This window comes from Trematosphaeria pertusa (genome assembly GCF_010094035.1).
Source record: "Trematosphaeria pertusa strain CBS 122368 unplaced genomic scaffold BU26scaffold_7, whole genome shotgun sequence".
Lineage (NCBI taxonomy): Eukaryota > Fungi > Ascomycota > Dothideomycetes > Pleosporales > Trematosphaeriaceae > Trematosphaeria > Trematosphaeria pertusa.
The window spans coordinates 909518-927407 of NW_022987218.1; the positions used below are offsets into that span (position 1 = coordinate 909518).

General features: G+C 54.1%; 10 protein-coding genes across 10 annotated transcripts; 6 read left to right on the forward strand and 4 right to left on the reverse strand.

Annotated features, from left to right (window-relative positions):
- Positions 1 to 85: 85 nt before the first annotated feature.
- On the forward strand, positions 86 to 358 carry BU26DRAFT_427158 (uncharacterized protein; the record flags this gene model as incomplete). The annotated part of the gene is made up of 1 exon (XM_033823718.1): positions 86 to 358. The coding sequence occupies one exon, from the start codon at positions 86 to 88 to the stop codon at positions 356 to 358; it is 273 nt and encodes a 90-aa protein (XP_033683975.1).
- A 52-nt stretch (positions 359 to 410) lies between these two features.
- On the reverse strand, positions 411 to 2762 carry BU26DRAFT_564659 (ribosome biogenesis ATPase RIX7; the record flags this gene model as incomplete). The annotated part of the gene is made up of 2 exons (XM_033833299.1): positions 411 to 980; positions 1107 to 2762. 2 exons carry the CDS (start codon positions 2760 to 2762, stop codon positions 411 to 413), a joined length of 2226 nt encoding a protein of 741 aa, XP_033683976.1.
- Positions 2763 to 2986: 224 nt separating this feature from the next.
- Positions 2987 to 3974, forward strand: BU26DRAFT_456763 (Snf7-domain-containing protein). The gene is made up of 3 exons (XM_033824924.1): positions 2987 to 3058; positions 3107 to 3470; positions 3535 to 3974. The coding sequence occupies exons 1-3, from the start codon at positions 3015 to 3017 to the stop codon at positions 3739 to 3741; spliced, it is 615 nt and encodes a 204-aa protein (XP_033683977.1). The 5' UTR covers positions 2987 to 3014; the 3' UTR covers positions 3742 to 3974.
- Positions 3975 to 3991: 17 nt separating this feature from the next.
- Positions 3992 to 5026, forward strand: BU26DRAFT_456766 (DUF1000-domain-containing protein). Its single transcript, XM_033824925.1, has 2 exons — positions 3992 to 4417; positions 4473 to 5026. The coding sequence occupies exons 1-2, from the start codon at positions 4158 to 4160 to the stop codon at positions 4876 to 4878; spliced, it is 666 nt and encodes a 221-aa protein (XP_033683978.1). The 5' UTR covers positions 3992 to 4157; the 3' UTR covers positions 4879 to 5026.
- Positions 5027 to 5298: 272 nt separating this feature from the next.
- Positions 5299 to 5666, reverse strand: BU26DRAFT_564662 (Sm-like ribonucleoprotein; the record flags this gene model as incomplete). Its single annotated transcript, XM_033833300.1, has 2 exons — positions 5299 to 5570; positions 5642 to 5666. 2 exons carry the CDS (start codon positions 5664 to 5666, stop codon positions 5299 to 5301), a joined length of 297 nt encoding a protein of 98 aa, XP_033683979.1.
- Positions 5667 to 7329: 1663 nt separating this feature from the next.
- Positions 7330 to 8391, forward strand: BU26DRAFT_505088 (uncharacterized protein; the record flags this gene model as incomplete). Its single annotated transcript, XM_033826824.1, has 1 exon — positions 7330 to 8391. The coding sequence occupies one exon, from the start codon at positions 7330 to 7332 to the stop codon at positions 8389 to 8391; it is 1062 nt and encodes a 353-aa protein (XP_033683980.1).
- Positions 8392 to 8888: 497 nt separating this feature from the next.
- BU26DRAFT_505089 (uncharacterized protein) lies at positions 8889 to 10246 on the forward strand (the record flags this gene model as incomplete). The annotated part of the gene is made up of 3 exons (XM_033826825.1): positions 8889 to 9485; positions 9537 to 9841; positions 9892 to 10246. The coding sequence occupies 3 exons, from the start codon at positions 8889 to 8891 to the stop codon at positions 10244 to 10246; spliced, it is 1257 nt and encodes a 418-aa protein (XP_033683981.1).
- Positions 10247 to 10775: 529 nt separating this feature from the next.
- On the forward strand, positions 10776 to 14158 carry BU26DRAFT_505090 (uncharacterized protein; the record flags this gene model as incomplete). Its single annotated transcript, XM_033826826.1, has 6 exons — positions 10776 to 11130; positions 11189 to 11470; positions 11535 to 12336; positions 12428 to 12526; positions 12798 to 13749; positions 13802 to 14158. The coding sequence occupies 6 exons, from the start codon at positions 10776 to 10778 to the stop codon at positions 14156 to 14158; spliced, it is 2847 nt and encodes a 948-aa protein (XP_033683982.1).
- A 232-nt stretch (positions 14159 to 14390) lies between these two features.
- On the reverse strand, positions 14391 to 15795 carry BU26DRAFT_530988 (sterigmatocystin 8-O-methyltransferase; the record flags this gene model as incomplete). Its single annotated transcript, XM_033830993.1, has 4 exons — positions 14391 to 14559; positions 14612 to 15189; positions 15240 to 15501; positions 15563 to 15795. The coding sequence occupies 4 exons, from the start codon at positions 15793 to 15795 to the stop codon at positions 14391 to 14393; spliced, it is 1242 nt and encodes a 413-aa protein (XP_033683983.1).
- A 527-nt stretch (positions 15796 to 16322) lies between these two features.
- BU26DRAFT_426609 (uncharacterized protein) lies at positions 16323 to 17374 on the reverse strand (the record flags this gene model as incomplete). The annotated part of the gene is made up of 2 exons (XM_033823685.1): positions 16323 to 17035; positions 17092 to 17374. The coding sequence occupies 2 exons, from the start codon at positions 17372 to 17374 to the stop codon at positions 16323 to 16325; spliced, it is 996 nt and encodes a 331-aa protein (XP_033683984.1).
- Between the last annotated feature and the right edge of the window lie 516 nt (positions 17375 to 17890).

The window sequence follows — 17890 nt, forward strand, 5'->3', positions numbered from 1 at the left end:
CGCCCGCCTCAGCAACGCCCCGGACAAGACCGTCAGGCTCCCCTCAACTGCTACTTCGCCATCGGAGTACATTGCGCCATTAGCAATGTGTACAGAATACTACTGGAAGTTCCGACCTTGCGCGCACGAGCGCTTCATCAACTGGAAGTATTGCTCCGTCCTCCTGCCGCGAGAGCGAGTTCCTGCGATGGGACATCAATGTCGACGCTACAAAAAGCGATATCGCGATAACCAGCAGAGCTACAACTGCTACCAGTGCATGCACGAGCGTGCTGCGCCTCTGTCTGGGTCCCCGGCCTGCGACTTGAGCTGCGGGCTGTGGGCGTGGATGTGTAGGCGGTTGCGGGGGAGGCGATAGGGGGTTGGGAGCCTCCTAAATGGGCGATATAGAGTAGGCTATGGATATGGCACTACCACAGTTTTGTTTCGAAACGGTCCCGGAGCTTCTCGTACTTTTTGATATCGCCGACACTGGGCTTTATGTTCTTTGCAGCCGTGAGAACGTCGATTTCTTCAACGACATCGGCTTGTCGTCTAAGAGCGTTTTGGCCAGCTTTTCGCAACAAGCTTTCCAAGTCTGCACCACTGAAATAGTTGCAATCGTCTGCTCTCGCGAGTTCAGCAAGGCCTTCCTTGATAATGCCTCCTCTTTGACGGATGAGCGCTTTCAGGATATCGACGCGTTCGTCAGGCTTGGGCAGCTCGACATAGAGCAGAGTTTCGAGGCGGCCAGGCCGGAGCATGGCTTCGTCTATCATTTCGGGGCGGTTGGTTGCGGCGATCAGATAGATGCCTTCGCGGGCGCTGTGGCCGTCGAGTTCGGTGAGGAGAGTGTTGACGACGCGGGCGGATGCTTCGTGTAGTTCGGAAGAGCGCTTTGGGACAAGGGCGTCGAACTCGTCGAAGAATATGACGCATGGGGTGGAGGAGCGGGCGCGCATGAAGACTTGGCGAAGTGCTCGTTCGGATTCCCCGACGTACTGTATAGGAATGTCAACTATTGTTCATATGGTATATTTTTGGCTGCGAGCCAAAAGAATCAAGCGGGAGATGGAAAAGCGGACTACACCATCTACGCTAGGTAGTGCAAAGCGACGTTGGCGTACCTTGTTCAACAGCTCAGGCCCCTTGACGCTGATAAAGTTGGCTTTGGACTCGGCAGCCACAGCCTTCGCAAGCAGAGTCTTGCCGCATCCAGGAGGACCCCATAAAAGCACGCCCGCAGGTGCAGTTATTCCAACCGCCTTATATCGTTGAGGGTTCTTGATGGGCTCCACAATGGCCATCTGAAGCTCATCGCGCACCCCTGCGAGGGCACCAACATCCCTCCAGGTTGTGTCGGGGACCGTTGCAAAACCCTCTCGCTTAGACGATGGCACTATCGTAGGTAGAACGGCCTCAAATGCCTGCATTGTGATGACGGTATTCTCAAATCCCACAGGACGAGTCATGTCTTTGTTGCGTGCACGCTTGATGAGGCGTGCAATAGAGCGATCCACGCCGGAAGGCTTGATTGAGCTCTGTTTCTCATCGTCTTCCATTTCCGTTTCGGTTTCCGCAGCTTGCCGTTCTAGAGCTTCGCGATACTGATCCATCGACCATGTACCCGCTTTGCTGACCAGATCTTTTAGATCAGCCCCGACGAAACCTGCCGTTTTCTTCGCGAGGGAGGCGAAATCGACATCGCCCGCTAGAGCTGGCTGTCGTGTCAGAGCTTTCAGGATCAACTCCCGCATAGACTCGTTCGGTACGCCCATGTTAATTTCCGTGTCAAAGCGGCCGCCTCTCCTGAGGGCCGGATCCAGGCTATCGGGCCGATTAGTCGCTGCGAGAACGATGACCGGTTTGCCATCATTCCCTTCCATGGCCAGCCCGTCCATGGAGATTAGAAGCTGTGCGACGATGCGTTTCTCCATTTGGCTCTGAGCGCTGTCCCGCTTCGGTGCAATTACGTCAATTTCGTCGATGAAGATGAGGCAAGGTGCCACCTCTTTAGCCCTCTCAAAATGCTCTCGAATCTGCTTCTCCGACTCCCCAGACATTCCGGAGACCACCGAAGGACCAAGAATTTCGATGAAAGGGACACCGAGCTCCGCGGCAAAGGCTCTGCTAATGACCGTTTTGCCACATCCAGGGGGTCCGTGGAGGAGAATGCCTCGCGGGATGGGGATCTTCCGGTTTACGTATTCCTCGGGCGCCAGCAGGGGCATGACCAGATGGTCCTTGAGCTGCTGTTTGACCTTGTCAACACCTCCAATGTCCTGCAAACCAACTCCTTGCGGAGGTGCGATATCGATCTTCTGCTCTGCAACCCCCGATCTCTTCGCCTTCTTGCTTTCTCTCTCTCCCTTGACTTTCTCACCGTCTCTCTTCCTGCTCTTCTCCCCATTCACAGTCGGCGTTACATTCCCACTCGTCCCCGTCCACCCGCTCACAATCTGCTTATTCATGAAATCCGCACTCCTCCCCTCGGCCTTCTTGCCCCCATCTTCCCCATTCGCAAATTCCCCTTCAATTTCGTCCATTTCGTCTTCACCGGACTCGTCTTCTTGAATCACCGCCAGAACTCGCTCAATAGAGTCTTCAAGCTGTTTTTTTGGTCGTCTTTTCAAGCTAGAATTGGAGTTTTTGATATAATCATAGACATGGTACGACTTTAGCTTCAACGGCGACTCATTGCTGCCGTCAATATATTTTCGCACGACCTGGTAAACGTCTCGGTCGAGGCCTTGTTGCAGCGAGGGCCGGCTGCCGCGGGACATGGTGGGAGTAAGATCAGGCAGCTAGGGTACTCCTAGGGTGCGTACGGCTGCGAGTTCCCGGTCGAATAGCGCGGCTATGACGGGAAGGATTGGGCGGTATAATTTGGTGGAGATGATGCTCAAAAATGTCGAGAAATTTCCTCGTCATGTCCTTATCGATAAGCGCACGAGCCAGGCGCGGCGATTCATGCAGGTCCTCCGATCCTAAAGCAAGGCACGCGCATCGTCGCCAGACTTCCTCATGGCTACGACATGGGCAATTCAAATAGTTCGCGGAAAATCTCCGCACAGGATAAGTATGCATTGGCCAACCTGAAGGCCTTCGGTATACTGACAGCTATCAGGGCGATTCTAGATATGAAGAACCAGCGGGACAAGCTGCACCAGTACCAGAAGCGCATAACCGTCCTCACGGACCGCGAGAAGGAGATCGCGAAAGAGTGCTTAGCACGCGGCGATACGAACAAGGCGAAGCTCGCACTACGGCGGAAGAAATACCAGCAATCGCTACTCGCGAAGACAGACCAGCAGCTCGCGCAGCTTGAGCAGTTGACCAGCGATGTCGAGTTCGCGCTCGTGCAGAAGGATGTGCTGTTCGGCTTACAACAGGGGACCACTGTGCTGAAGGAGATCCATAAGGAAATGGGCGGCATTGAGAACGTAGAGAAGTTACTGGGCGAGAGCGAGGAGGCGCGGGCTTACCAGCAGGTGCGCAGACACTGTCCTCATCTACGCTTCTTTCCAACTTGATACTGACGGCAATGCACAACAGGAAATCAGCGACCTCCTCGCGAACAAGATGTCGAACCAAGACGAGGACGAAGTAGAAGACGAGCTCGAAGCCCTCGAAGCCGAAGTCAACGGCGTCGCGCTACCTGACGCGCCCGTTAAACAGCCGGAACTAACAGCGAAGGAAAGGGCACAAAGGAGAGCGAGGGAACGCGCTGCTGAGGAGGGTGCGCAGCCCATGTTGGCATAACATCTCGGGATTTGTAGTCAGAAAGCATTAGAGCGGGGCGTTGAGGTGTTAGGAGACACATTAGCACACGCGTGACATACCATCTTTGTTTTGCATTTGGACACGATAGCTATTGCTGTGGTCAATCGCATCTTCAGGATATTCCACTTGCATAGGCGTACTTGGCTTGGCTGTCCACGTGCTCACGATGCGGGCAATGATGCGCAGGTGGCTCGATTAGGCAACGTTTGTCGCTCGTACGCGCCAGAACCTTGGAAGTACTCACTCTCAGGGAAGACACCACAAACTCCCATCAACTCGCCTCATGCTTCCGTAACCCGCTCTGCCATTAATCACCTTAGCCTCCGCGGCGCCTTCTACAGACACTTCTGCAAGCTCCAAAGCTACCCCGCTACCCCGCCAAATACTCCAGCAAGATGTCGCACAACCATCACCACCACGGCCACGACGAAGAGCACGCCGAAGCCCACAACCACGTCCACGATCACAGCGACGACATCACCCCTGCGCTGCAAAACCTGCTCTACGAGCAAATCGACTTCAGCAAGCTACAGACGCTGAACGAGGACGAGTCGAGCTCGGGCAGGAAAATATGCCAGAAGACATGGGCGCAGCGCTTAGAGCCGAACCCGGAGCTGAAGAGCTTTGCCGATGAGCAGCTGCTCATGATAGTACCGTGAGTAGTAGTTATGTGAGATTGAGAGGCGGTAGGCGGCGCTAATAGGAAACAGCTTCACAGGACAAGTCCGCCTCCACAGCATCCTAATCCGCACCTCGCCCACGTCCGCCTCGCCAAAAACCCTCAAAGTGTTCGTCAACGTCGACACCATGGACTTCGAGACCGCGTCCGAGAAGCCCCCGACCCAAACCCTCGAGATCTCGCAGACGTCCGAAGTCCAGGAGATACCCGTCAAACGCGCGTTCTTCAACACAACGCGGAGCCTTGCGCTATTCTTCGAGAATAACTGGAGCCAGGGAGAGGAGGACGAGACGCGGGTCAGCTATCTGGCATTCAAGGGCGACTTTATGAAGTTGAACAAGGAGCCGGTTAGTTTCTTGTATGAGGCTGCGGCGAATCCGAGCGATCATAAGACGATTGTGGGGACGAAGGAGGGCGTGGGGCGGCAGATACAGTGAGCCAAAGTCAGGATGCAACAAAATTAGGACTAGGGCTTAACAAAGCCGATAAAAGCAAGAAAGAAACCGGCGCATGGGCGGAGTAAAACGGCGTAGACTGGTTGCGGCATTATATACCTAAGTATTCATTACCAGATCAATATCCTTCATACTGAATCAAGACTTGATTGCGATCTGCAGTGTCAGCCAAGTATCCCTGACCATTCAATCGAGGTGACATACTCTGGGTATTCTCGAGCGTCCAAAGGGTATCATCGCCTGCTCATGTTCCAATACGCGCTTCCTTCTGGAAGCTTCAACTGCATATCGGCATCCATTGTAGCAATTCCAAGCCTTCCTTCCCGATCGTTCTAGCATTCATCGTGCGGAGCATACCGCGAATCAAACCATACTCCCAAGCCCTTGTCTTTCTCTTTTACCCTACACATGCTTCGTCGTCCCCAGAACCTCACCCCGCACTTCCGTCCAATTGATACTCTTATCCAGCTCCTCATCTACCCTTCCGCACACCGCCACGCTATCCCCTCTTATGATGTAAAGGCCCAAGGGTACTTCCTCGCTCGGAACTTCTTCCTCACGCGGCCGGATGATGCGTTCGATGGCGTCTTGGAGGACGAGATTCATGCTGCCGTCACAGGAAAGGAGGGTCCCGACCATGGTACGGCCGTCGATTGTGAGGACGGATACTTTTTCTGAGGGCGGTATTAGAGTGATTGGATGGAGAGGAGGGGAGCAGCAGGGAAGGGCAAGAATAGAGACATACTGTTTAGGTAGGCGTTGAGCGCCATTGTGGGGTGTGCTCGGGCGGCGAGAAGGTGCGACGGCGCGACGGCGAGACAGAATTCACCCGCAAAATTGTAGTGTTCCGCTGAATCGAGAGAGGAGATGGCAGCTTCTATCTTGTGGAAGCGCTGTCAAGCGTTCAGCGCGCAAGCGGACTGGTCGCGAGAAGTTCGCTGGAGCTCTATGAGTGGTCCGTGCGGATCGGCCAATCACAGCCTAGCGCCGCCGGCATGAGAGCCTCACCTCCTGCCTTCCTCTTCTTCTCCCATCTCGTGGTCCATCTTTCTTCCTGTGATTGTATCCTCTACGCCTGTTATTTCATATCCTGCCTGGCTTTTTCATCCGTCCGGAACACGTTCGTGCGCCGCGGGTCTGCTCACCCTTTTTGCCCTTCTGGCTCCCGATTGAGCCGTGTCCTTCAGGTAGAGCTACGGCGTGGAAACAGGATCGCTACAGCTCTCTTTGTCTGTGTGCAATCTGTGGGCGATTGAAATTCCTATGAAGCACAGCATGTCACCGTCTGAGGCGCAACCAGCTGACCCCCAAACTATTGTACATAGAGCAGCAGTCCCGGTTGTTCAGGATGCCCAGAGAATTCGGAGATCGGATCTATGAGTAGGGCTTCGGTCACTGCGATGCCGAAGCATCGGTATCGGATGCCCTCGCTCCGCTTCTGATGGTTCTACACCGAAGCAAGGGAAGTTCGCTCTCACGGTGCGGAATTCTCCGGATAGAACGACGTGCGCAACAGCTACGCTAGAGGCCCTCGCAGGTGTGTATAATAGACAAGCCAATCTTACTTACTTGTACGGCGAGCCCTTAGATCCAGAGAATTCCCTACCGCAAGAGGCTCTGTCCACGCGCCGGCACAGACAACGGTTACCAGTTTCGAAGTCGTTCAAGGACGCTAGCTAGCGGTTGATATGATTCCGATGGAGCAATATTCTGCCTAGAAAGCATATTTACAGTAGCACAGAGGACTTCCTGCCATCGCAAAGTCAAGGGAAGACTTGGGTTGCCTTGCACTCAGCGTTCTCGGCAGGCTCATAGTAAGCCTAGATCCCAACAGCGGCAGCTGTCATTTGAATCCGGTAAGACACTTCAATGACGACGAACTGCAGGCCACAAAAAGATATTGCTCGCGGTCGAAGATGGTAAAATACTTGTTCTGGCAAGGGTTAGGAATGCGGCAAATGTGTCGTTGCAGTTACGCCTATCCTAGACAGACTAAAGATACCGTAACATTCGTACTAATCCACTCAGGGACGTCTTTGTCCCTGACCACAGCATGACGAACCGAGACAGATTGTCCTTCCCACTCTTCATAGAAAGATCTGTGAGGGATTCTTTAACGGGATCTTGCCAATAGTATCAACAAGCTATCACTGCTCACATATCACCAGTAGCGTTGCTGAACGTAGATGGACCTCTGGGCTAAGGGTTGTGACCTCTTCTTCAGGATAAAGCGCCAGGCTAATTAGGGTGGGTTTAGCGCAACCCTTTTTCGCCACCTCAGCTGCTCAGCCACGTTAGACACCTCATGAGCTGAACACCACATATGAAATAACTGAAGAATAACAATAGAAAAGTCGAATCCACCGCCTCTAGTCGCGCAACAGGCATACGGATACACCTTTACGGCAGAACCGGGTTCAGTCATCAGCACACATGTCACTCCTCCAGCTACCGCCGTCAAGTCCTTGGCACCGCGCCAATGGCACTCCCACGCTTACAACTAAAAGCCAGCTATCTCCTGAGGGCTTAAGTCATCTGGGAAGGAGACCTGAGCGCGAGCTGTCACAACTCGGCTGGGCCGGAGCACGCAAACCAGACCTGGGAGTCCTTCGACCGGAACCGAAACAAGAATTCAACCCTGCTCCGGCCCTGACCTTGGGGAAGCGACACATGTATTCGCCGTCTGTAAATGCTGCACGTGCGTTTGGCTTGGAAAAGCTCCGGACAACCGGCCCCTTGGTCCTCGAATCATCCACCCCAACAGTTCCAACCGCCTTGAGTAGCGGCGGCGTGCATTCTTCAGCTGCATCAGGCTTCAGCACTGTCCACGGTTTTGGCCCCGGCCGCGTTCCCACCTCTGCGGCTGAGATTGCGTTCGACTCAATCCAAGCCCAAATCGGGACCACGATGGAGCCGCCAAAGGCGAAATCCAACGGATCAGGGGATGTACTACCAAAAGCCAAGCGCACGCAAAAGCATCCTGCAACTTTCCAGTGCACTCTCTGTCCTAAGCGGTTCACCCGCGCCTACAACCTCCGGTCTCATTTGCGCACCCATGCAGACGAGCGTCCCTTCATCTGCAGCGTTTGCGGCAAAGCATTTTCCCGCCAAAACGACCGTAAGCGACATGAACACATTCATAATAGAAGAGTTGCTGAGGAAGAGTACCTTCGTCATCAACATGATGGTAGACCTCGTGTAGAGGTCCCTTCCTCTTCCGGCGCACTCGAGGTCAACGGCTGCATACATATGCATTACACAATCTCTCAAGACACCACAACGGCGGCGGCGGGAGAGGCGCGGAAGAAAGAAAAGTTATGCGCTGTTAGAGACCGTAGAAAGATACTCCCAGCGAAGACCAGGTGTACTACGGGCGCGCGGACTAGAGCACGGACAGGGCGATCGAGCATGGGGCAAAGGAGAGACAGGTGGTTGTTGGGCGACTTCAGACCCTCTTTTTCCCACAAAGGGGCTCTAGGTGAGGTAGATAGATGACTAGGGGTCTATGTACTATGTCTTTTTGACAGGATGGCATTTGGCTCGAAATAGATGGTGGAGAGAGCATATCTGAAGGCAGTAGTGTCTCCTGTTGAGGTTAGGGCGAAAACGGCCAGGAATGGGTTAGCGTGCTTTGCTGGCGCCTTCAGCCCACAGCCTCAATATCGAGACAGAACCTTCAAACTTTGGCCTCAACACTTCTCATCCTAGCCATCGTCACTAAAAATACCGAATAGCGGAGTAGCGGTGACGCCAGAGCTGGCGTTTTTACCTAGGTACTTGGATAAGTTACCTACACCTCAGCCCGATACAACACTCAGATCTAGCCTAATTACAATACGACACCAAGTCCGCCGGCGCACCGGCCGCTCCCACAGCTCAGGCAATTAGGGATGAATGGTTCTACGCGGAAAAGTTTCTCGTGGGATTCTTCTTTTGGCAAAGACGAACACTCGACGTATCGAACCAGAAGTACGGCTTGGAGCGGGCACGAGATGAGTGAAGCGGAAGAGAGACAAGACCTCAAAGCTTCAAGTCATCTTGGAGGAGGATTTATGCTCAAAGAGGCCAGGTTATCGAGCGGTATCCCCAGGGGCTTACAGTCTCAAGGCCGTGGAGCAAATGTCGCCCCGAGCGATCTTCAGCGACACCAAAGGGGCAGTTTAAACCCTATTCTAGCTTTATCGATATTGTGGAGGCGTCGCGGGGACTTGCCGGCTTCAAGCCTCGCTCTCGAAAACAGGACGAAATTTCGCAAAGTCGTTAAAGTCGAGTCTAAGAAACCCGAACATCAGGCTCAACTTGACGGTTCACGCAGCCCATTGAAGCCCATACTACCACTAAAACAGGAGGATTTAATTGAGAATCTCATCCCCGGATTTGGATTAACCAGAGCTCGGATCATTGGACCGATCAACAGTTCGCGGGGCTCTAGCAACTTGCTGATCGGCAATCCTCTAAGAGTGCAGTGCCTAGGTAGCTCTCCTGGTCTGCGCAACACTGAATCATGGCATGAGAAGCTCGAGACACCGCTGCCGATGCCTAATCGCCTAGCAACGGCAGAGGCTTCCCCATTCACGGGCATGGACTGGGTGAGTACCATTCGAATCGCACGATGATTCATTATCCGCTAATCAACATAGAACGCGTGGGACTCCCACATCCAGACGGGAGGGCCGAACGGTATCTCTAAAGGTAGCGTCTACGGGGTGCTCCATTGCGATACTCCCGGTTGCCGACGCCAGAATGGGTTTCTGACTCCAAGTAACCTCTTGCGGCACAAGAAGAGTGTGCACCGGATCAGGTTGAGTGACGATAAATGCCAATGCGCGTCGGAGAATTGTAAGGCGTGTAAGGCGAAGGGCAGGATCTGGCCAAGGTTGGACAACTTTAAACAACACGTCGCTCGGATGCATCGCGATGAGGATGCCGATGACCTCATCCGAAGGTATAGTTAGCGCCGCTGGCAGAGGGATAGTCACTGATGCGTCTTCTCAGATCGAAACACAAGTTGAATCATCAATCAGAAACCCCTCCCTCTCCTCATACTATATCGCAAGGAGCGCTACCCGAAGCCAGAGGCAACATACTGCAGCCTGCTTTTGCGCTGAAGAAGCCTTTCCACCTAGCTGATAGAGGGCCGTCCTGCTTGTATAGACACTACACCATCTCCCAGGATACTACAAACACAGAGTTCCAGAACAGACGAAGATTGCTTGCGGTCAAAGATCGTACGACAGTCATCCCTGCAAAGTCCAAGAGCACAAGCGGAGAAGCACTGAGCGTAATCGGTTCGAATCGAAATTTAGGACCGTTACGTAGCTTGATGGAACAGAGCTCATGCATGGGCTAGCTAGCCTAGCCGTCAGCCTAGATATTTACATGGAGCAAACCTACGTCAACGGCAATACGAAGCTTGTTCTATGAGGGGCGAAATATAGGCCTGGGTTCTGCTCAAAGGGCGATCATTAAGCCAGACAGTTCGGGGTCTAGAATAATTCGGTGGAGTACTCTAATTTAAAATACCCTTAGTTCCTTCTTCCCTCGTCTACGTCGATGTAGCTAATTCCTTTGCTTCCTTTGTAAATATATGAATCTACTGTCTACCAAAACTTCCGTGGAAAATAGGGGCGGGATTCGACCTGGACGGCGGAAGAAAAGGCGTTTTGCAGATAGCGGAGTCCTCTCCCCTAGGACAATGAGAGAGCATCGAGTGTAGCGGATGGTATTAAGATGCCACAACATATTCATCTACCAAAGCATTGATGAGCGGCTTTACAGATGCGGAGAGACTAGGATTACGAATAGCATTGTGAAGATTGTCCGCGGAGTTCTTAGTGTCCTATTATGGTTAGCGTTTCGTTAGCCAGGAATGGTTTAGCATGACACGGTTCACCTGGGCAGGCGCCCTGCTCAGCCTCACTCCCTCAGCACCACGCTTGATGCCGTCACAGCTGTTGAAGTACTCTTCTCTTACCACATCGATTTGCCAGAAATTCAGTGAACTGCACGAGCGTGACCACAACGGACTTCTTCCCAGCCGTACCGACCTAGGACACCAGGCTCGACACCTTGAGCTGCTGACTGAGGCCAAGTCTAGGGGGATAGGACGACAGAAGAGCAGGGTGTTCCGAACGTGCATCCATGATGACGGCGAAGTCTCAGATCGGCGCCTTAGCCGATTGGAACTCGCCAATTCTTCAGAATGGGATACGCGTTCATTTCTCAGGGGGCAGGGTGCGTTGGTCTCCCAGAGACGCACAGCTATCCAAGAGAGACGAAATACTGCCTGCAGGGAAATCCTTGAGTTCTTTATCAGGCCTGTCTCAAAGCTCCAAAAATGCCATTCATCTTGAGCTTCTTGGAGGACGAGCCAAAGACAGTGTCGATCCTGGGCTAGCTTTGGGGAAGCGACGGGCATCTTCGCCACCTTGTGATGCTGCTCGTAGATATCGACCTGTATTTTCTGAGCCCGTCGTCGACATAGACGAAGACAGGGACAAAGATGAGGAGGATGAGGATGAGGTCATACGATGCGTGTGTGGCTTGCAGGAGTTTCCGGGAGAAGCAGATGCCAGTAAGCCTAATCATAATCGCACGTATCCTTTGAACGGATTCTGATCCTTATACTATCGAACCAGACGCCCTGTATATCCAGTGCGACATTTGTAAGGTGTGGCAGCACGACAGGTGCGTTGGAATTACAGGCGTAGCTTCGAGCCCTGAAGAGTACTTTTGCGAGGAGTGCAGGCCGGCCTTCCACGCGGCGGCTTCCCGTCATTCCGATGGCCTTGTTCAGACAAGGTTTCATGCCCCAACACTGAACCCTCGCGCACCTCTCCACACGTCCCACGTCGCCGTCGTCGCCGTCCCCCACCGTCAACAAACATCAAGGCCTACTTCTTCACCACCACTCCTGGGTGGCCAGGGCCCCGTCGGCCTCGGACAAGCATTGTTCGATGCTGCGGCTAATATTCCAAGTGACGATTCGGATAGCTCCTCCGAGGACGACATTATCCCTAGCAATTCTCGAGTCGACTCCATACTAGGCCCGCCTTTACCAGATTCGGGAAGCAAATTATCCTCATTCGTCTGCAACCTCTGCAACCGCCGCTTCCGCCGCCAGGAGCACCTTAAGCTCCACTACCGCTCTCTACACACGCGTGAGAACCACTTCGAGTGCTCTGATTGCGGCATGAAGTTTGCCCGCAGCGACAATCTCTCCCAGCACCTGCGCACCTCCCATGGCTCCGGCGCGGTCATTACGGGCATGTCTGACCACTCTAAGATACAACAGCCAATACTGTATGCATCCTCCAGCTCTACGACTGTTAACCCACCCACTGTCCCACGCGCTTTCCCGCCTACGAAGGGTTCTATGTATATGCGCTACACCATTTCACAAGATGCTACAACCGCCGCGGGGATCCATAAGATGTCGAGGTTGGTTGCAATCAGAGATCGGAGGATTCTTCTTCCTGCAAAATGCATGGGTACACTCCATCCAAGGGAGTAGCTACTCTGCGTCGAAAAGCAATCCCGATCCCCCGCCGCCCACTGCGCATTCAACCGGACATCACATCAAGACCGGCGAGTTTATGCATAATACATCCTGCAATGGATCTACTCAGTTGTACGTTTGTGAGGGGACGCGCCAGCAACCAGATTCGGCTTAGCGTGGGGTCTCTGCCCAGGTGGACCCTGTGGCCAGCTGCTCAGCCTCAGCCTTAACCTCAGCTTCAGTCCCAACACGCAAATACTGTCCAACTGCTACCACCACTCTTCTCGCAGTCTGGTCTACATGGGAGCTTCCCCCAGGCACGGAATCACATCAGCCAGGCATCCAGCCAAGTTTGATGCAAGGAGCAGCAACGGACTTTTCCAGGCTGATGATTTAGGCATAGCGCCCGAATCCGCCATTGCGATCTAAGATTTACCGAAATATTCGTCCAACGACAGAATACGAAAATTACTATGGATATTGAGTCCGCGACGAGGACCGCAGCCTACCCTGAGGTGAGCGTTGTAGGCCACGAAACCGCAACGTCCACAGACACGCCGATATCCCTGAGAGGAGAAGTAGCTGGGACCCCCAAAACCTTCACATCATTTGATTTTCCATCAAGGGATATAGCTTCCGGTGGCCTACCGCGTTTGAAGAGATATGGAACACCGCCAGTGCGCGAACTACTAAGAGGCCCACAGAGACGAGGCCGCGGGGGGAGAGTTCATTTTGGAGTGCTTCGAGAACGGCAGAAGAACCCTAGACTTGCCTTGACGAAGAAGCGACGCGGCTCTTCACCGCCTTCTGGGGATCCTAAAAGCAGCCGCCAGATAATTGGATCTATCAATGGCTCCAAGCCGCCATTCTATCTGCCGAACTCGCTGGTTTACGCACCAAATTCACCGGAATACAACCCGAGTTCCCTGCATGCAGCAGATTATCGCTGGAACCGACCAGCAGTGACGACCGCTAACGCTGTGGATACATTGCAACCTTTGGGGCAGTTATATGACTCGCTCGCCACGCCTCCTCACTTGCAATACCAACATGATAGCGGCGTTCTAAACCAGGACGAAATTTTCCACCCTAAGTCCCAGCCGTCGGGCGTGCTCTTCGGCCAGGTTGCTCAAAGTGCCGATTTCAGTATGCAACCTGAGCATCAACAGAATATTCGGAATGAGTGGGATAATACCCCCAACAGCGCCCATTCTTGGATCGATTCACCTCCGGTATTCCAGCGTAAACGGCGACCAAAATTCGTCCTAGGCGGCTCGTCTGATGAATCAACTTCTGAGTCCGATAACGAGTGGTCTACTTCTGACACGCATGGGGAGAAAGATAAAAAATCGAAGGTTCGTGATTGCACTCCTTAATCCCCATTGCATTGCGCTAACCTCAAGCTAGGACGGTACAGCCGGAGCACGAAACCAGGAACCGGCGCTGTACATGTCTTACACTATTTCGCGAGATACTACAAACCCCTCAGGCACCCAGAATGCGGAGAAGTTCCTCGCGATCAAAGACCGTCAATCGGTTCTACCTTCCAAATCCGTGCTCAAGGATTGGCGTACCTCGCCCGTTCATTCCCCGATTGCCAAAGGTCCATGGACACATCCAACAAGCACCGTTGGCCTCGCCGCACGAAGGCATGCCCCAGCACATGCCAGACTCCTCATCTCCTCGCTACATAGCAGTGCCACAGCGCACGCCCACTGGGGCTACGAACAACGCGAACCCCTCGAGGATCCCCACAGCTCTTGAACCGCCGTTGCCGTATGACACGCTACTCGCTCAAAACTCAGCATTAAAGACACGTGTATCGGAGTTAGAGACGATAAATGATCTTTACCGAGCGCGCGTACGAGAGCTGGAGAGCAGCCAGAAAGTCCACCACAAGGGCTCGAGGCATAGCTGATCGAGCCGCCCCAAGCAAGACCTACCAAGGATTTCGTTCATAACTACAGGTTCAAGTAGCCTTCAATTCCCCTTCATTCTAGCCTTCTCCGCCCCAGCGTGCTTCGACCAACGCCAGCGCAGATCCAAGAGGCCGGGTGATGCCAATGAACTCAAACCTCGAGTCCGCCTTCATGAAGAGCTCTCTCCACTCGTCCGCGTCTCGTTCCCAAGCGTTAAAGTAAGTACCCATGAGAAGGTCCATGTCCCTGCGGTCCATTCAGACGCCACGAACCGCTTTGTCGACACGGAAGAGCTTACCTGAGATCCGTCTCCCTCCAACTAGGAAGCACGCCCGGATCAGGCAGACACCCGTCCTGTACCAGTATCCTCGCCCCAGCCTTCAAGGACGGAACCAACGCTTTCAGAATCATAGCCGCATACTTATCGGACCAGTTGTGGAAAATCCACCGGAATATGTACGCATCTGCCTGCACTGGTTGGGGCGTGAAGAAGTCATGCGGCATCAACAGGACTCTGCCTGCCACTCCTTTCGGAACCTGTGGCGCGCCATCAATTGAGCTGGCCAGGTCCTGCGAGATGAAGCGGAGATTGGGGAACGCGGTCGCGAGACTGATGGCTAAAGCGCCGTGCGACCCGCCCACGTCGACGACCAACCCGCTTCCAAGCGATGCCCAGTCATGGCTGCGGTGCAAGTGAACAGGGTCGAACGCGGGATTATCAGAGATCATAGACGTCATTGAGGCGCCGAAGCGCGACGCGAGCTTGGTATCCGCTGCAAACCTTTGGTATAACGGCCCCTCAACGCCATGGGCGATGTTCCAGCCCGTGTGCTGCGGCTCCTCCGATCCCGGCCACAGTCCCAACGCGTCTACCAGCTATGGCAGGGTCAATACCGTTTTGGAACCCGATTTGGCAGCATGCATACCTTCACACTAGCCGGCCACAGATCCTCGGTCCCATACTGCAACCACGCGGCGCAGTTCTGATCGCGCATGAGTGCCGACACGGCCGTATGCGCCACTTTCCCTTTCTCCGGCTCGGCGAAGATCCTCATCGTCATCGCATGGCGGAGCAGATGCTTCAGCGGTCGCTCAGCGAGCCCGCAAGTGTCGGCCAACTCTTTGTACGTCTTTGTCTCCCCGGGCTCCAGGCAGGCCGCGATGCTGTATCGGGAGATGGCTTTCATGCTGGCCATCTTGTTGTGCTATAGTGTGGTAAGCGTAGTGTGTCTCCGTGGTGGATGGGGACCTTGCGCTGGCTTTGCGCTGGATAAGATTCATAGGCGCGAGGAGGAGGTCATGGAGTTCTTGCGTGGCATCAAGAACAGTGTCTCTTGCTGAAGTTACGCCTGGCGGGAAGAGGACTGATACGCTGGGCTCAAAGGTGGGTGTGGGGAGGCCTTGAGATTCCAAGGTGGCATCGATCGTGGAGGCATTCTCGAGGATGGATCTGGCGAGCTCGATGATGCGGGTCGCTGCCATTTCGCAAGGCCTGTCGAAGCTACCAGAAGTACGAGAACTGGGTGCGTTAGTGTTTCCGAGGCTTTATGAGGGCTCTGGAGCCCTCGTAGTATCCGCATGTTACGTATGAGTACGAAGATTGTGTATTTCTTGTGTCACCGATGTTGGTGCACTGACCACCTAGCTCGGTGAGGTGATTGATAAAATACGACAGTTTTCATATAGTAGGCCTGCGGGCATGTGAATCAGCGTACGCATCTGGATAAGCTTACCGGGGCACAACGTCGATGTGGAGAAACAGGACCAATCTTCTCTCCAAAGAGGAGGCCGTAAGTGGCAATGAAATTTGGTATCTAATCCAACAAGGTGACCCAATATCACAATCCGTTTCCATGATCCAATGAGACTCCTGAACTTGCGTTTGAAGAAATCCCGGAGAAAGCCGTCCGCTCACATCCTAGACGAGACCACCCCGCACTCCCACTCCTTCGATGTTCCACAAGCGGAAATCGTACGAGCTCCTTCCTGTGCTTGCGTTCAATCTCTCTTCATGCTTCGGCGTCACCGACCCAGACCCACCATGCCGCGCATATGACATTTGCCAGAACCCAGACGCCCGCATACCCCGCTGCGCCAAGAGAGTCCGCACCGCGAAGGGATAGACAGCGCTGCACTGTATTCGCAGAGAGGAACACGCTCAGAATAGCCGTCTGCTGGATGAGCGTCCTCGTGCGCCTGCTGAAGAACCAGAAATTGTGCTTTACGGTCTGCGGAAGAGTAGCGGTGGCGGGATCGAAGGCTTCAATGGGCGTCGCATCACCGGAAGCGGGCTGTGCGCCAATTGAAGGGTCGAGAAGGAAGGCCCGGGTGGCATATGCTGCAATTGCAACCTTAGCGATTAGCATGAAAGGCGTTTCCCTATGTGCGTCTTCAAGTGTGGGGAGATCGAAGTGTGTGATCAGGAAGAGGTTCAGCTGGCTGGTCTTGAGAGCGCAGAACATGACCACGACGTACACGCCGATCGCTAGCAGGTTGTTGGAGAGCTGGACCTGGAAGCTGTTGAGCAGGTAGCGGTTTCGCAGCGGCGCATTCGGGTTGTGGACGGCCGAGACCGGGCGCAGGAGGTACGTCGGGATTGCGATGGAGAGAACCTCGTTGGCTACGAGTGCAGAGGCCGTAAGCGGAGTTATCTGGTAGTAGGTCATGAGGAGGTAGGCGAAAGGCGCGTTCGTGATGGCCGTGAGCGCCCCGATATCGAAGACTGCAGAGCTTGTGTTAGCAGAACGCAGCCTTGTGAAGCTTCGGCGGCGGTCGTACAATCATACTTCAGTCGCCAACCCAGCCAGATGACGAGCATCTTGTACCCGAGACGCGCCGCGGGCGTGACCAGGTCGTTCTCGCCCGGCTTCTTGCTGACTGCTCCGAGCTCATTTCCAAGCAGATTGTTTGTAAAAGTCCACAGAACGGATTGCAGGCCCAGGTTGAGCACGAGGAGGATGGGCAAGCGGAGGTGCGCTGGCAGCCTGGAAGCTCTCAGCGGCGGGGCGCCGTTGGGAACGACGGTCGGCGGAGCGCGGTCGGTCAGCTTGGTCGGCGCCATCGTGACTTGTCGGAAACTGGAGGTAACGAAAAGATTAAGAGAGCGACGGGGGTTGCGCAGAACTTGAGGATGCGCGCCTCGCGGGCTTGTGCTGTGGAGGAGCTCGATTTGTTGTTTAGACGTCATGGGCGCTAGTGCATGGTTCGTCCGGCAACGCGACTGCGCACAGGCCAGTCTCTCCTAACTTCACTCCATCTCACTATGCATATTCTAGGACTACACTGGACGGAAGCTGTCTTTTTGGCGATTCAGCATTAACGCCTGCGCTGGATGCGTTACGAGGATGTGGCAGGGTAACGAAGAGACAGCCCTGCGCATAAAGCTACTTTGCGGGCAACCAATACATGTGTCCAGCGACTTCACGCCGACTCTTCAGGACGAACCCAAGTAGTTTGCTTTACGAGAAGAGGGCCAACAGGACAGAGACCATTCTGGAGGCAAAGCATTCACCGACGATAGGAAAGAGCTAGCAAAGGACACAGACCTGATGGCAGGATTCGGAGAGCAGCATAAGAG

Coding starts and splice junctions, on each gene's coding strand:
- BU26DRAFT_456763 (XM_033824924.1), top strand. CDS start 3,015: ATGGGCAATTCAAATAGTTCGCGGAAAATCTCCGCACAGGATAA. Junction 3,059..3,106: donor AAAATCTCCGCACAGGATAA/GTATGCATTGGC, acceptor GACAGCTATCAG/GGCGATTCTAGATATGAAGA. Junction 3,471..3,534: donor AGGCGCGGGCTTACCAGCAG/GTGCGCAGACAC, acceptor AATGCACAACAG/GAAATCAGCGACCTCCTCGC.
- BU26DRAFT_456766 (XM_033824925.1), top strand. CDS start 4,158: ATGTCGCACAACCATCACCACCACGGCCACGACGAAGAGCACGCCGAA. Junction 4,418..4,472: donor CAGCTGCTCATGATAGTACC/GTGAGTAGTAGT, acceptor AATAGGAAACAG/CTTCACAGGACAAGTCCGCC.